An 18,137-nucleotide genomic window follows, 5' to 3' on the forward strand; every position below is an offset into this window, starting at 1 on the left:
TTACGGGGTTGGTCTAAATGTCCTCACAGGATCCCTTCAAAACTAGTGGCTCTGGCTGTAAAAGATCCAAGATTAACAGTATAAGGAACTGGTTTTGCAAGATCTTTGCCTGCGGCTTGTCTGCTACATTTGTGTATTTGTGTATGGGCCAGAAAGATGGGAAGATGACTCACCCCTTTGTCCTTTTCCTGGCCAGAGTGTGTGTGTGAGAGAGAGTGTGTGCGTGCATACAAAATCTGCAGCTCTGGAGGTAGACCAAGTGGATCCTGAGGAAGAACGGCAGAGGGCTGAGCTGCTCTCTGTAGGAAATTGTGATGGCGCTGGCAGGAATTTGATGGCGAACAGTGAATTTAGGGGCACCTGTTGGGGTGTCTCATGCTGTGAACGTCCACCTATCATCATCTTGTTTGTTTGTAAATCAGTGCAAATGCTACAAAACTCCTGAAGTCTCCAGTTCCTAAGGAAACAGAACCTGAGTTCACACAGCACCCCTGATGTTCTCACCGCTCAGCCTCAGAGAATTGGAGTAGGGCGAGCATAACAGTATATTGTTACATGCACCCCCACTTTCCCCCAATTTCAGGGGGCACAGTACTTACAGTACAGTACAGTACAGTACAGTATAGTACTTACACACAGGTTTGGTTTCCTTCGGATGAAAAGATCACTGGAGATTTATGGGGTGGTGTTTTGTAATATTTCTTTACAAATATGCCACATTGAGCTTAGATGGTAGCAAACACTCCAGCAGCACAATCCACAGTCCCAAATCAGAACGCCAGAGAGAGACAGCTTTGAAAACCAAGGCTCAAATCTAGCCCTCTTGCCTCTTTCTCAGACCTCTTCAAAACTGCAGTCTTTGTTTCTCTCACAGACACTGATCTTGCTTACATCATCCTTAGCTGGGAGTGGGGGTGCAGAGGGAGAGAAAGCTGTACGCTTTTTGCCAAGATAGCTCTCACCTTCTGGAGGAATCTCCAGCTGCTTCTTTGTCATTTTGGGCCGTTTACCTGTAATTTTCCTTACAAAAAACAAAAAAGAACTTGACAACTTTGCCTCTGACTATTAAAGAAGTTTCAAGCAGCTCTTCCAATTCCATTAACCCTCTCCTGTCCGCTCATGGGACCTGCTCTCCCAGCAGCAAAAAATCAAAACCATGAGGACAGGAGAAACAAAAACTCACTTAGCAAAACCGACAGTTACTCTCACTATCTCCCTGGCAACTCTGCTGCCACCCACCAATTGCAGTAGCACTCGCTGCTTTAATTTCACCATATTGGCCGTGCAAGCAAGGCACCACCCAGCCAGCATGTGGCTATGGCCAGAAGGTCAGGATGATGTCAGAGAATTCACCCAACGCCCCCTCCACCACACATGACATAGTCAGGCTGTTGGGAACAGTCCGTGTGCCTGGTCATGGGCAGGAGGGTTTGCATGTAGAACGTGTAGTTGACCCAGGAGAAAGGTTGGAGTCCTGCTGTAGTAGCAAGGAATCTGCACAGACGTAGCTTAGGCTACTGCACACAACACTTTTGCACTGGGTGTCTGTGCAAAGGTAGTAAGGGAGAGGGATGGTGTGGTGCCACGTTGCAAGGGCAAAGCAAACAGCTTTGAAATATGGCTGGTAAACCCAGGAGCAGGTAAATCCAGGTTGGCCCCTGCCAAGGGTGTGGAATATTCAAGGGCAGTCAAACCAAAAATTCAATGTTTGCTAGATAGGCACATGATAGGAGCTGAAGCTCTCAGAGTTTTCCTGTATGTTTGCTAGAGAGAACTCTGTGAAACACTCCCACTGTGCCCTGACAGGCAGAGCCATATTTAATGTTCTTACCCGTGTGGGCACACTCCTCTTTTTTTTCCTTTCCTTTTCACTCTTACTTCTTCATCTCACCCCCAAGCCCAAAATGTGAGAACTGCTAAGTATGAGCTACAGCTCCAACGCCACCTTAAGCTAAAGCATGTCTTTGAAGAGCCAGTGTGGTGTAGTGGTTAAGAGCGGTAGTCTCGTAATCTGGGTAACCGGGTTCGTGTCTCTGCTCCTCCACATTCACCTGCTGGGTGACCTTGGGCCAGTCACACTTCTTTGAAGTCTCTCAGCCCCACTCACCTCACAGAGTGTTTGTTGTGGGGGAGGATGGGAAAGGAGAATGTTAGCCGCTTTGAGACTCCTTAAAGGGAGTGAAAGGCGGGATATCAAATCCAAACTCTTCTTTGAAGCAGGCCCAAGAGGGGTTGGGCGCACAAAAATTGTGCCTCTTTCCACTCTGGCTCAGAGTGGCTAAGCGCCTATCAGCGTGCTCCCTGGGCCACTTCTCTGGGTGGCCAACATCTCCTTGCCAAGGACAGAAGGGACGTGTGTGTGTGTGTGTGTGTGTGTGTGTGTGTGTGCGCTGATACAGCTCCTTGCTAAGGGCACAAGAGAGCCTAGGTAACTCAGTGGGGACAAGCAGTGGAATAGGAAATAGGAGGTGAGATTGAGTCCCAGGCCTGGGAAATGCACTTATATTTTGGCTTTTCTGCCGGCAACCGTAATTTGGGAGGGGAAAGGAACTAGAACTTAGGACCCCTGTTCCAAAGAGCAACGCCTTAGCACACAGCCGCAGAAGTCACACCAGTGAATTCTTTGTAGGTCCCTAGGAGCCTTAGCATTTGCAAGTTCCCTTCCATAAGATCAGAAGAGGTGCCTGCTGTATCTGGTCAATGGACCCACTAGTCCAGCATCTTCTTCTTCTCCTCATAGGGGCCAACCAGAGCATAAGAGCACTCTGCCCTCCCACAGTTTCTGGCAACTGGTATTCAGAAGAATTACTGCCTCTGGGAGTCAGAGCAGAGCCACCAGGGCTAGCAGCCAAGGTTGACCCACCCACAAGGCAAATTGAGGCAACCAAGGCAGGTAGCAGGATCCACGGGGCAGCAGATCCAGCCGCCAAGGAATGCATTTCCCGCTGCTGCTCCTGCCATAGTGGCAACAACGACTGCAGCACATTCCTTGGAAGCTGGGTCTGCCTTTTCCTCAGCAGCCCTCCAGTCCTGCCTCTACAATGGCCTCTTGGGGAATAGGAGGCACTGCTTGTTCTCCTCCCACTCCTAGGGAGGAAATGGTGGGGGCTGCCCTCTGGGGTCTCCTGGGTTCTGCACTCAACTGGTGTGATTCAGAGTGGACCCATTTCCCCACCCCTCAGCCTTTGATTCCCACCTCAACCATCAGGTAAGGCTGATTTGATACCCCTGCCTTGTTCCTGAGGTAGATCTTCACTCACCCCACATTCCCTGGTGGAGGAGGTGCCATTTTGTGGTTTGCCTCAGGTGCCAAAATGTCTTGGGCCACCCAGCTAGCAGCCTTATCCTCCATGGATCTGTCCAGTCCTCTTTCAAAGCCATCCAGGTTGGTGGCCATCTGCCTCTTGCGTGAAGAAATATATGTTATCAAGATGCCAAATCAACACAAACACTGATTGCACCTAGGATGGTGTTTCTGGTGGCTACCTGTCTCACACCTGTGCAACCCCCTTTCCTTAGATGCTCATCAAAATCAAAGTCTGAAAATAGTGCTGAAAATAGACATCGGTGCTGAAATCTAAAAAAGAAAGCACCAAAATTCCAGTAAAATACTGAGTTAAACATGGTGGTGGCTAGTTTAAACAGTCGTGTTTTTGAAGGAATCATGTTTCCACCAATAAGTTTTATGTATTGCTATGCCACCAGCAATCTCATAATATTTCAGTCTTTTTCTCTCTTTTTTGAACTAAGAATTCTGCATTCTTGTGATATTTTGACCTGAGTTCCCCCTTCAGACTGGTGTTTTATTACGGGCGTATTCTGTAGGATGTTCTCAACACAATAGCAGTCTCCCCTTCCAAACGCTGAAACAAACAACAACAATCAAAATTTCATGTCACACGCTAGTAGAACAGAAAAGAGATGTAGTAAGTTGAACGGCACGTGCGTGTCTTTGGAGCCTGAATTTGAGATTTTAATTTACTTTGCGTATTGTATTTTATTTAAGGCATTAATGGATCCCCATCCCTGCAAGCTGCCTCCAGGGAACGTATGATTCAGACGCCTTCTCTGTGCTCCCCCACCCCTCCTCTCCAGGTCGTGAGCATTTTGCAGCAAGGGACATTTTGAAAAGTTAAAAAAAAATAATCAAGAGACAGCTGGCAACTCTCAGCATGTTTGTCCACAATGGTAGATGCTGCACCGTAAAGGTGCTATGGTGGAATGTTCTTTGTTGCTAGGGCTTCTTTTTCTTCGCCCCTTTAAATCAAATGAGCTCCTTGAATCCTTTGCTAGAGGAAAGGTCAGGCACACAGAGTGTTGCTAATGCTCTAATGAAGAGCTGGGGGGGGGGGGCGGCAGTGAGACATCAAAGGAGCCTTTGCCAGTACTGGAGGGTCTGTGTGTGCGGAGCAATGCATAGCTGCAACAGCAACACAAACCCCAGCCAGCCCGAAGGCTTTGCTTTCTCGGCTGCTAAGTGGATTTGTCTCGATCCTATTTGCTGGGGAAATGTGGCTGAGCAGATCTCAGCTTTACCCTGGCGTTTAGGAGAGCTGCCTGTGAGTGCTGCTGGAATTTATTTATTTCATTGAAACAGCTTTGCTAAGTTTAATTACTACCCAGCATGGTGTAGACCACAAACTGGGGCAGGATGGCAGGGGTGGCAAAGGCTGCTCTTGCCCTGGTCACGACATCCACACACAAGGGCTTATATAGCTTAACAAAACCTTAACGGGATTTGCTTTCCTAGCTGTTCTCACTGGAGGGGAGGGTTAACAAAGCGAAAGAAGGAGCGGGAGATTCGAGATTTTTTAAAGCATGGATCATGAACCCACTGCTCCTGGACTGTTGGTTCACAAAAATGTTGCCATAGAAGAGCGTCTTCCACCATTCCTTTCCAGTATAATAAGTGCAACAGGAGATAATTTCAGGCTGCCCATCCCAACACATCACCTTGAAGTAGTAGTGCTGGAGTACTGCACACGCTCTTGAATGAATCCTATAGAAGTTCTGTTCTCTTCGTTAGTTATCACAGATGACACCAGATCTTGGTAAGAGTTTTCGAGCAAAAACCAATAAGCCTCAGAATATGCTGTAAGAGTCCAATCGAGAGCAATATTTTGGCAAAGCAAATTACATAGGCAGCCGACGGTGGAATAGCCTTTTCAATCTGCATGCAAAAGGTACTGGGTTCAACAATGCCTGGCACAGCCAGCTGAAATGATAAGTTCAGCTGGTGATGAAAAGGCCCCATGTCTGAGATCTTGGAGATCTGCTGCAAGTCTCAATAGACAATGCTGGGCTCGATGAGCCAATTGTCAGGCTCAGTATAAGGCAGCTATCTGCATATTCCTATATGGAATGTTGGCAGGATTTTCAGCCCTTGGGGCACAAGAGGCAAAGTGTGTCTGAAATATTGCAGTAGCACAACCTTCCCATTCCTCTGATGAAAATAGCAATGTCCTAAGGAAAAACAGTACATTCTGGGATCAAATCAGATGGCTTCTGAAAATCTGGGACTGTCCCTGGAAAATAGGGACACTTGCAGGGTCTGCCTTCCCTCTCTGGTGTCAGGGATTATGCAGTCTTGCAAGATACAGGTTTACCTCCCTCCTCAGGATTAAAAGCTGTATGGGGCAAGTTGCTGGGGGAGAAATTAGAACCAAACCAAGCTTTTTACTTCTGTTTCAGCCAGTTTTATGGGAAAAAATCCTAAAACTGGTCCACAGCTGGTATTACATGCTCATGACCCCAACTCATATACAGAAATAAAACAAAACCATCAATGGAGTGTAATGGAAAAATTGTCAGGAAAGAGGCACTTATTGGCACATTTGGTGGAAGTACCCAGTGTTGGCAAAGTTTTGGGACGTAGTCATTAAATAGATAAGCATTCTTAACAAAAATAAAATCGAGAGGGATCCTTGTCTGTGCCTTCTCCTGATGACTGCTGGGGATATTCTGAAATCCTCTCAGAAGGATTGATATTATTTATGCTGCTTGCTACGTGAGAAGATGTGACTAGTCTTACTATAGGTGTTAGGTATAAAAAAACCTCTTGTTATTGCAGTATCTGAAAAGCTGACGCACCAGTTGACCATATTGCAAGGAACATCAAATCTGTTTATACTTATTGTATTATAACGTATTTCCTACACTTTTTTTTACCCCCTCACTTTTTTCACACTCCCCCCCCCCCCGTTTGCCACTCTATCTTCTTATAAATGAAATTCTTCTAATTAAATATAAATAACAAAATGGTTTTTTTGCGGTGTGGCAAGATTTCATTTTTATATGAACAGAGCAGACCAAAGCAATCATATTCCTATTCAATATAACTTTATTTGGGGGGGGGGGAAATGTGAATTTTTTGTTTTATTAAAGATTAGCCTTTATGTATACCTGCCATGCAGCCACTATGTTAAGACTGTGGTTAACATGTTTCATGCTATTTATATGTTATTGTTTACTATAGCATTAATAATTTTAAAAATAAATTGCCAGATGGCCATGCCACTAGCAACATTTGTTGTAAAAGTCTTGAGAGCAGGTTTTCTGTGGACGGATTATTTCTCTTCTGTGGACGGATTATTAACAAACCAGCACCACCAGGCTGAAGCATATTGATCTGACTCTAGTTCCCTACACAACCAGGGGTGCTGGTTAGAGATGAGAATTACAGATAGTTCTAGTTCACGTATTCACACCTCAACCCATAATCCTCTTAGTGTGACAAAATCAGGTGAGACAAGAAGACCAATCTAATGTTGCTATTTAATTTGAATCTCTGGATCAAATTTAACATGGTAGCTTTAGGCAGATCACTCTCTGGTTCTGTATATGCTCCCATTTGCTCAGCTTACAGTATGCTCCCACCACTGGTTTGGGAACCAGTGTACACATAACTATTCTGTTGCGTCTTATGAAATACTGTGGTTTTCCCCAAGCCAGCTTCCAGCCAACCTAGCTGCATTTTAGGCCAGTAATGTGTATATAGCCTCCCTCAGCCTCTGCTTCCTGTGGGAGACCCAGACTCAAGTCGTGTGTTTTTATAACCTCTTAAATTTGTGCCCACAGTAGATTCTCTGTTTCAGATTTTTAAATTCCCCAAACCTCAATCATCTGCTACCTCCACGGTTTCTTTCAGCCTTATAGCCATTTGAGGAATGTCTCAATTTCTTATATAAAACCAGAATATCTGATTATCAGGAGGGTGTAGAACAGCAGAGTATTTGGCACATAGGGGTGTGCAGATCTTTAGCCATATTAATACAGTAGACAAACATAGATTAATTACAGCATCAGGAAATCAAATCACGGAAACATATATCATAAACATAACAGAAAATAAGTTGTTTCTAAAATGTTCTCTGCCCAGTTGAGGGCAGCTACATAATTGCTTGAGTTGGAAGAGTCCATTCCCCAAAGCCAAGTTCCATGGAAAATGTGCATTATCCCAAGTAAAAAAAGAGGAACAGGAACGTTTTCCTCAAGCAAGCATCAGAAAGGAGGCTTAACCAATCTGAATTTGAAATCTGAGCCACACAGGCACAATGGCATAAAGGATTTTAGCACAGAAAATCCTTCTGGATTGAGCAAAAGGATCTTCTCGGTTCCCAACCCCCACTCACTGGACAGTAGCCAAGCAATATCTTATAAGACTACATAAGGCTGGGCTTGTGAAAAGTCCATCAGAGCAATGGAAAGCATGAATGTTATTATGCATCTCTGCCAGGGCAAGATTCTCCTGCAGGGTAACAAGCTGGTTCACATTTGGGTTGGAAATTCCAGGAAGCATAGAACCTGATGCCAATCTGGGCAGCCTGTCGAGTAATTTGGGAAATTCCTCACAGGAGCTCAGGACACTTAAAAGATTTGTAATGCAGCCTGCATCAAAATGGTGGGCACCGAGTTTCCATGTAAAGTGTTAAGCCATGCAAAGGTTATGGCAACACTTCACCTTCTGTGGTGCCACCAACCTGTGGGCAGTGCGACATGATTTGACTTTCTTGACTAAGTCATGTTAAGTTTCTAGTGCCGTCTCCAGCTAGGGGTTGGCTAATTTGCTACTACTGAGATGAGCTGTTGGAAGGAGTTCTGCTAAGTCAGTAAGTTTAGCTGAAGTGTTAAAGACTCCTATATAGAAGTCCAGGCAGGCTCTACATTCACTACTGGTGGCACCTTGAGTTATTGTTTGTCATACCAGAAGCTGAAGGGCAGTGACACATACTGGAGCAACTCTGTTCATATCCACCAGAGGGAAGCATCATGCACATCTTTTTGCTGGCTCAAAAGCATAACAAACCTGCACCTTGGCATACCACCACATGAACAATAAGAGTGATTTATGCTACAAGGAGAAAAAAGTGTACATAGAGAAGACAATGCAGCTTGGATTTATTACACATTGAATTGTTTTGTACAAAAGCTCTAGTATAGATATGCTGGTTCAAGGGAAGTTTGCATATCTGCCTTTTAATTTAAGCTGAGAAAAGATGTGACATCCAAGATTGGCAGTGGCTACCATTTTATTAGCAAAAAGCTAAGCTGTGGGGGGAGGAAGGGGTCCTTTGTTGGTCCCCAAGATGGTTCCAAGCCTTCACCACCAACACATTTCAGATATACACTTCATCCTCCCCCATAGGCATTTAGGGAGCTATAATAACCCAGATTTTCTGAGGCTGGAGCCAGTGCACTCCCCAGCCCCTAACCACATTCGTCTTTGATTTGATTCTCTCTTTGTCTGCCTGCTCTTAATTGCAGCTCTGTTTCCTGTAGTTCTGCTGCCTCCCACCCTCTCCCAACAGTCTTGTTTGATGGGCCCTTGGGTCAGAAGTCTTTCCCCACTGCCTCATTAGCGATGCATAGCCCAGCCCATTTCACATCCCAGCAGCCTCGTTAACGAGCTGCAGCACCACACCATCAAATCCAGCTCGCTAATTATTATCATCAGCCGTTCATGTTGCAGATGTGGTAGAGCCAGTGGTTGCTGAGTAAACTTTCTCAAGATCAGCTCTTTTTTTTTTTTAAGGAACAGGTGCCAACAACCTAATGAGAGTAGCATACAGGCTACATTCAGAGGGCTGGAAGAAATTGGACAAATTTGTGCCAAGGCCCATCTGAAGAGACCCCATAGAAAGAAAGAGTTTCCTATCTCAAAAGTGGTGTCGTTCTCAATAACCATCCACATTAGTAGTCAGACTACAAGCTTTGGGCTGGAATCTTGAACAGGGAGGAAGTCCCATTGAAATTAGTGGGACTTATTTCTGTGTTTAATATTATGTTCTTGAAAACACGGTATGCCAAGTCCAATGAGCAAATAGATAATCTCACAAAAAGAGATTAATTTTATGTCTCCGGAACCATTTCTCTTCTCTGATCAAATGCTTACCACAATATCTGGTATGTTATTTCTAGAGTTGTGGATTCAGGCCGCATGTTGGGGAGGGGAGGATTCCCACATAAGATGACCCTCATGGCCCCTTCCATCTCTATGATTCTATGAGAGGTTCTATGGAGAGCCAGTGTGGTGTAGTGGTTAAGAGCGGTAGACTCGCAATCTGGTGAACCGGGTTCATGTCTCCGCTCCTCCACATGCAGCTGCTGGGTGACCTTGGGCTAGTTAAACTTCTCTAAAGTCTCTCAGCCCCACTCACCTCACAGAGTGTTTGTTGTGGGGGAGGAAAGGAAAGGAGAGCGTTAGCCACTTTGAGACTCCTTCAGGTAGTGATAAAGCGGGATATAAAATCCAAACTCTTCTTCTTCTTCACACACCTTGCAAGGCAGGATAGGATGAGAGCTACAACTTGTGACTTGTTCAAGATGACAGAGATTGCCAAGGAAAAAGCTGATCTTCAACACTTTAAAGCAGGAGTGGCCAGCTGGCAGTGCAGGGACTAGATCCAGCTTGCTAAGCAACTGTATCTGGCCCTTAGCAGCCTCAGCAAATTTTAATCAAGCTTGCGATAAATATTTCCCCCATCGTTTTGCTTGTAAGGAAAATGCATATGTTTACAATGTTGTGAGATACAGATGTTTCTCATTTCACTTTTACAACTTTTTGGGTTTTGTATATAATATTTTCCTCATCGTGCCTGTGCATCTGGGCTCCATAACTCCATAAAAGTTGGGTTTCCCCCCTGCTAGCTGGCATGTCTTTTATTATAGAACCACTAGCACTAGCAAAGTGTCATGTTGTGCAGCAAAGTAGGATTCCCAGTCCTGGGCCACTGGATGGAATGACAGCACTCCACCCCCAGGACACAGAAGGTGGCTGTGCCTGCTTTAGATCAAGAATGACATTTTGGCCAGGTGTATGTGTGTGAGACAGAAATAGTGTGTGCAAAAGAGAGCACAAGATGTCATACTACATTATAGATTAATACCAAGAAGTAACAACTGCAAAAAGAACTGTTACAGTTCACAGAGGCCATTGCTCTCAGAGCAAAACAGTTTTTAAAAGTCTGTGTTGGTGGAATTTAAATCCACTTTAGTTTATTCTATAGATCCAATTACCTGAGGCCATATGAGAAGATTCTGGTTGTCTGTCTGTCAATGTATCTACCACCCGTCTTTTACATACAGTGGTACCTCGGGTTACATACGCTTCAGATTACATACGACTCCACTAACCCAGAAATAGTACCGCAGGTTAAGACCTTTGCTTCAGGATGAGAACAGAAATCGTGCTCTGGTGGCACGGCAGCAGCAGGAGGCCCCATTAGCTAAAGTGGTGCTTCAGGTTAAGAATAGTTTCAGGCTAAGAACGGACCTCCGGAACGAATTAAGTACTTAACCTGAGGTATCACTGTATTTGTGTCCTAAAACCTTGCAAGGTCTGTTTAGAAGTTCCCAGGGAAGACCAAAGAAGTGCCATCTGTTCCACTCCAGGGACAAACTTGGATGTTTCCCCATATCGTTGTCTCTAGACTTTGTCGCGTCTGTGGGTCCCAGGAGAAGAGACTTCCGTCTGCTATTTCATTTGGCTGTTCCCATGATTACAACAGGGCAACTGGATGGAGGAGCCAACTGCTGCTCCAGCAAGATAGAAACTACTAAAAGGATATCTAGGAATCTTGTAAGGCCAAAACAAATGACACGTATTTAGATTAACTAGCTCATATGTGCGGAAATCCACCAAAGGCTATATCACAAACTGATCAATGACTAAAAGAGTAGTATGTATCTGCTCTTTGCAACAGCATCTACAAATAAAATATTGATTGGTAAGCAAAATACATCAATCGGTTAGCAGAATTTCTAGTCTGTAGGTTTGTGCACGTAATCTTGAAAACATAATGGTAGCTATATGTGCTGGATATTCCTAAACCAAACAGAAAGCCATAAAAAGAATGCAATCAGCTTTCAGTTTCTAAGGCCATTTCCTGATTTTGAGAGGTAGGACTTGGTTTGCTTTCTTGTTTGTTTTTCCTTCAGGTTTGATGTTTCCCAAAGGGAAATACCACAGGAGTGCAAAATATGCACCAATTGTATATTAGCATGCACTACCAAGTACATCAACACAAGAAGTGTGTGCACTAGGGCAGCTTTTCAGATTACAATAGGAGTGAATAAGTCAGGATGTAGGTACACCAATCACCCTTGACATATGAGAATTAATGGCATAATCTATCCCCCTACCCCCTGGCTGACTTTTACTGAGCCACTGTTGCACCTGAAACCTGAGTGCTCATGACTGCCCCACCAGAAGGCAGAGGGTCAGGACATGTAGCAGCCTCACAACCTATTGGGTTTTAAGTGTGTGTATATATTGGGTTGGATTGGCACTTTGCTTCCCACTACTTGAAGGGCTCCAACTGGCAGAATGGGAGAGGAGGCAAATTTTCATCAATTCCCCCTTCCCCTGCAGCCGTCTATGCCCCCTGAAAATCTGCTCTGGTGGGCTGGGGGGGCATTCCAAAACGAGATGGGGGGTATTGGGGGGCTGCAGGAGGAAGGGGAATTGCTTTCCTCACCACTGCCTTTCCACCGGCAGATGTATCCTGAGTATATTTACACTCAAGTGATGCCAGCTGTAGCAAATTCACGATCCAGCCCCACTGTCTGATAGCACTTATCCCAATATGTATGTGTGCAAATAAAACTGGAACTTCCCATGGCAGACGTCAACAATGAGCAAGGTGCCTCCTAAAGCTGAAATAAACTAGCCAGATGTTGTTTGGCCAAGATGGACTCTGCATTCTAGAGGTTTCTCCAGGAAAATGCCAGCAGGGAGCTGTGGAAGCAAAACCTGTGTGCAATATGGAGACAGGAATGGAGAGTTGAGATTGTGAGTGAAGACAGAAGTTACCTGTCTTGAATTTTTACCTGTATATAAAAGCTGTCTTCTTTTCTCCTGTCTTTTTTCTTCAGAAACTCAGAGCCCAGAGGAGTGTGGTCAACAGATAAAATTGATCCTAGAATCTCCCCGTCTTCCTCAATGGCACAGACTCCTTCTGCAACACCTGACCAGGCATTTCTGTAAACTGTGCCAGAATGGCAGCAAGAATCACTTCACACCCAGATTGCTTGGAGAGGCCTTTAGTGACGTGCTTTTTAAACCATCCCCATCAAGGTGAAACTGCTGGACTATTTAACCAGAAGCATCTTCATTTGCTCCTCCTCATCCCTCGCGTTACTAATCTGGAACTCAATTTTAAAACTAAGATGTTAAAAATAAGATTTGGTTCCTGCCCACTAGCAAGAAGAGTTCCATTTGCACCTGAATTTCAGAAATGCCCCAACTGGTTGAAGCCAATTATATTTCAGTTGGAGAAGTTTCCAAGACTCCAAGAGAAAGGGCTTTAGACAATGGCTTTCAGTGGACCATCATACATATAACTGCTGCCTTGAATATTTGGCAGAAAGATGGCATATCAGTGAAGTAAATAAATACATACATATAAACAAAGACAAAGAAAGAAATGTAAATCAATAAGGAATCATAATGTAATGAAGGCAAGCCTAAAACTGCGGCAGCTATTCAAGTAACTTTTAAACCAGGCACTGAAGTTGGGAGCAGCACTCGTAGACCATAAATCTTTGTTTCCCATGAAGCTCTTGCAATGCAAGGACCCAGGTTGCACAGATTCTTGGATTGGCATGTCCAAGGGATCATTCCAAACCTCTGCCCTTCAGCAGTGGGGCTTAATGGAGCAACATAGCCACCACCAAATCCACAGCCCCACTGCACATGCCAGCTAAGGTAGAAGGTGAAGGCAGGAAAAGTAGCCTCCTCACTTGGTCATCTGCCAACCTGCCTCAGTGAAGAGGTCTGGATCAAGTCCATTGTAGTCACATGATCCTGTTTCCATCCTGTGATCCCAGTGCCTGCTCACCTTTTCCACTAAGCACCCTGGTTCTTTTGGTTCTGCTCACTGTTACTGGCAGTGGCCTGGGTGGGTGCATTGGGGTACTCATCACTGGCAGGGCTGGGTAGGTAAACACCTCCACCTCATCCAAACTGCTTGCAGCATGGCGGATTATGGGTTTGGATTTCTCTGACTCGTCTCAGTGTCTGATTCCCTCCTCTATTGCAGGCAAACTGAGCAAGCAGAAGCCATGACTAACATTGTACTAAGTTCTTTGTCCTTGTTTTCCTAGCATGGAACTGAATCCAGAGCACCATGTGAAGATTATTGAGGCTCTTATCATCGCTGGTGGAGTGTCAGAGATCCAGGCAGCACCAGGTAGGAATTCATTGAATGTACTGGCTTACGAAACATTATGGAATGAGATCAGGTTGACTGTATTGTGTGGCTAATAATATGCTGAATCTGAAAACTGGTCTTTGCTACAAGGCTATCTGTGCGATGCATTTGATTCAATGTGGTCCTAAGGACTGGATTTGGGGCACATGAAATTGGCCCTGAGTCTTTATGGAGAAAGTCTGGAGTGTACATTCCTTTTGATGTGAAGAGTTTCCTTGTGTTTCACTAGCTTCATGTATTGTGTTCAGCTGGGTTAGGTTAGAGTGCTTTTATTTCAGTTTGTACATATGGAATGTATGTGACCAAAATTAGTGGTATTTGTGAGCAGACCTATTCTACAATTGTGACAGAGAATGGTGAGGGAAGTGAGTGACTGTCGCTTAGCAGTATGATACTTTCTGGAAGCTTTGCACCAATTTTTACCTGCTGGAGGGTCAGCACTTTGGTACTAAACTGGAAGCAAAGTAACTTCTTAGAGAGCCTCCAGGAATAACAAGATACTTGTCCCTTCAAAGCTTGATGTGCTAGATGTGCTACAGCTTCAGTGCTGATGTCAGACTGATTTGCTTTTCTGTTGTAGGACGTACAGGGAACTAACACCTTATCCCATCTATGTGCATGTAATGCAGAGTGCAGACATTTGTATAGTACTGCACCAAATCTTTGCTGGAAAGTCCTGCTGGTCACTATCTTCATGACTTTTCAAAATTTGTTTGCAGGTCTGATCAGCAGCATTTTCATTGCCATTATTTTTCCGACTATGTATTTCTTGTAGGATTACATGGCCAGGACAATGGCGCCATGTATGCAATCAGGTTTGTCTATGTGGCAATATCACAAGGTCAGTTCAGAGTAAAGGCAGTGCTTTATGCCCTCACTCTGAATTAGCCCCAGGACAATGCCATCAGATTTGGCTGTGCAGCATCATAACATCATTTCATCATAACATCATAACATCATATTTATTCCCATTTCTTTGAGATAATGTAGCCAGAAAGAACAATCACATTTAGCTAAGTGATGAAGTTGCAAAGACAGTTCAGTGTGAAGGCATAACACATTGCCGTTGTGTGGAATGTGTACTGAGTAGGGAACCATTCTGCAAGCATTTTCACCCTTGTGTGGAGGCCCCTCCCAAAGAATTCTGAAATGGGTATGCATTTCACAGGGGGAGAAAAAAAATCACCTCTCTTCTCAACACACACATTCATTTCAGTTTAGCTCTAACAAAATGCACTCCAAAATCTTTTTAAAACTAAGGATAGACATGTTTAGATACAGTGGGTGGGATCCACATAACAAACTTCTTCAGCAGAAGGCCTGCACAAAGGCTTCCAAATGTACAATGAGGATTACCCTCTCTCTTTCCCCTGCTTGCACCTATGCCCCCGACAGCTGGCTCTGCAGGGGTTGGGAGAACCCCTATAACAGCATGCAGGGGGGGAGGTAGGATTGTTCCATTTGGCAAGCTGATATGCATGTGCAGGTATAATGTTTGCAATAGCATGATATTGAATTTCACCCAGTAAGATGGAGGAAATTATGCTGGGTATATTCAGCTAAGTTTTACTCATGTTGGACACATTTAAAATAATAGACCTGACTTAGTAATTAATTTCTGTGGATCTACTCTGAGTAAAACTTAGTTGAATATCACCCTCTGAGATGAACTACCACATTGCAAACTGGCTGTGCCAATATATTGCGGTTCGAGGTGAACCAAAATAGCCTTGGGGAGTTTCCCACTTGTTTTTGTTAATGGGCATTGGAAGGGGAACCCACCATTTTCTATGTACTTCTGACAGCTGCATTAAAATTTTGTCTGTTATTTGACTGTGTTTTTGATACTGGAAAGGAATTCAGAAAAAAACCCAAATGTTCTTTTATTAAGCTTATAGGGGATTGTGCATTCCCTGTGGTAGGTCAAACATGTAAATGCAGACAAGGTAGAGAATGGGCTAGACACACAGGTCTTGGAAGAAGCATAAATGAGCTCTGAGTGGGGCTCAGCTGGATTTGGGAGCTTTTCCAATCTTAGCTAGACAAACTCAAGAATGGCACAATTCCCTTGCTCCCAAGTTACCAGTCTCTGCAGCCACAGCAGGAGCTGTGATTCTCCAGCAGATTGTCTTCACCCCTAGAGGTGCACTCCATTGTCTCTCAAGGCAGATGGGTTTTTATTTTTTATTTTTAAGGCATTGCTTGAAGCAATCCCCAAGTTGTGCCCTATGGGCTGACTCAAGGACTGCAGTTGCCTAAAGTTTAGACTGTGCTTTTGTATAGCACAGTCTGCATTGCAATTTGTGTTCCAGACATGGGGGAAATATATTTATTTGATTTGTTAACTGTCTGATGAAAATCTCTCCCCCATCAGATTGTGAAACCAAAATGGAAATGCATGGAAAATTATTGTTTCAACTATTAATGTAATGATCTGTAGCAGCACGTGAGTCTGTTGTGTCTCTACCGGCTGTTGTCAACAGTAGACCCCTATTGGGAGGAAGGGAGGAAGACTCTTTTTTCACACCAGAGTGACACCTGCCCTACAGCCTTCAGGTCAGAGGTTCACTGAAGTCCCCTGAGGCGGACCAGTTAAGACACTATTATGTGACTTTGCTAAAGCTCCTCTCACAGGCTTGCTTCTGATAATCACAGAGGAAGGAAACGGAGGAACCCTAGGGAATTCACCACCCAACTGTCAGTTGTATGGTCACTTTCATGGCCCTGGTGCCTTCCGTCTTTCTGGCAAAAAGGTGTTCACCCTGCCTGGGGCAGGAATGGAAGATCCAAGTTTGTCTCGCCTCCTTGTCTTTGTCCATGGTCGTTAGTTTGATCGGCAGCACAGCTGGCAGCTGGGGACGGTTTAATTGCTCTTCAGGGAATCGCTGAGGTGATGTTACAGGAACGCCTTTGGTGAGGGTTGACTTTGGGAAGAGTCCAGCACACGGAAGGGAAGGGGAAGGGAAGTTGTGTTTGCTGTATTTTCCAACTCACTGTTTGCTCACATGAAGTTTATTGGCAGAAGCGATGGCTCCTGATCCTGTTTGCATTTATCATCTGACCAGCTAGGTTCAGCAAGGTTATGAAGAGGTAATTCTTGAGGCATATGACAGGACTGAGGTCTTTCCTCATGACTACTCCATATCCTGAAGCCCTATTGATTCACTGTCTTGCTAGAGAAGACATTTATCAATAGAGTTATAACTTTCAGATGTACCAAATAAACTTGCTTAACCTATGAATTTCTGATGAGTGGTTTTTCCCCACATGCAGAGATTGTTTCCATTTGCTTAAAGATGGGAATTTAGCTAGACTAAACCATCCTGTTTGATGGTTTCTCAGTCCAGCAGGGATTAATTACCAGCACTGGTGACTTCTGTGTAGCTAAATAACAACAAACTAACTACTGGTAGTATTTAGTTGAGGCGATGATGCCTATCAGAGGCATATCCTTCTTTGTTCTGCTTGTGTCTCAGTACTATTAACCTGTTGTAGCAGAAAAGAATGCAATCAATATTTTGTCATTTGGGGGCTGAAGGAGCTTGCACTGTGGGCAGGCCGTCAGATCAACAGTAGGTGTAATATTTGCTGCTAGAAACTTTGTGAAGTGACGCCACAGGAGACTGAAGTGTGGAACTAGGCTGCCTCCTGTGATGGCAGAATTCAAGAGGCACAACTAGGCCTAATGTAAAGCATGAGCTTGGCTACCACTATGGCGTATTTGTTCCCTAGGTGAACTGAAGAGTTTTTCATTTCCTTTGTGTATTTAAAATGTGGCTTTTCCAGTAAAAACAATCTGCAAAGTATGCTCAGGAATGCTCTGCAAAATTCTGGGACACACGCTCATTCTAGATAGGGACCTTCTTGCCTTGCTTTCAATCCTGCCCTGCCAAGAGTAGCTAAAATTTATGAGCCATTCCATCTACTTCCAGATGTTTTTAGTAGATTCTCTGCAATGCCACTGAAGACTAACAGCACAATGCTACTCATGTCTCCTCAAGCAAGTCTCACTGAGTTTGGCTTACCCCCAGATAAGCGGATATAGGATTGTATCAATGGGATGTACTTTTGAGTAGAAATGGATAGGATTGTGCTGTAAATTAAGTAGAAGTCAGCACGGACCAATGGTAAGTTATTAGCGTAAGCAAGACTTGAATCAGAGATGCTTGATCAGTTTAACCAATTGAGTTTAGACATTTGTTTGCATGAGGTTATACAAAAGTTGATTAATGCGATATGCAAATTGACCTGGGGGGGTTATTTTTAGGTTCGATCTTCACTTATTTAAGAGTTCCTTTCAGCTTTCCTGCTACACTGACATGTTTTACTTTGGACATGCACATCTTGATTAGAATTGGCTTTTTATAGCTGTTAGACTCATCCTTCTGTGACAAAGAAAAAACTTTGGACGTTGACTTTCTGTTGCTA

General features: G+C 44.3%; 1 protein-coding gene across 3 annotated transcripts in view; it reads left to right on the top strand.

Annotated features, from left to right (window-relative positions):
- The window catches only part of LOC310765352 (phosphatidylinositol 3-kinase regulatory subunit gamma), a 243,912-nt gene that overhangs the window by 80,182 nt on the left and 145,593 nt on the right, over positions 1–18,137 (top strand). For all 3 annotated transcript variants that reach the window (XM_083620188.1, XM_083620187.1, XM_083620186.1), the window contains 2 exons: positions 12,373–12,574; positions 13,603–13,688. In XM_083620188.1, coding sequence (XP_083476314.1) covers positions 12,373–12,574; positions 13,603–13,688 — 288 coding nt within the window. The remainder of the gene's footprint in view (positions 1–12,372; positions 12,575–13,602; positions 13,689–18,137) is intronic.

Source organism: Podarcis filfolensis, assembly GCF_964270895.1.
Source record: "Podarcis filfolensis genome assembly, chromosome: 6".
Classification (NCBI taxonomy): Eukaryota; Metazoa; Chordata; class Lepidosauria; order Squamata; family Lacertidae; genus Podarcis; species Podarcis filfolensis.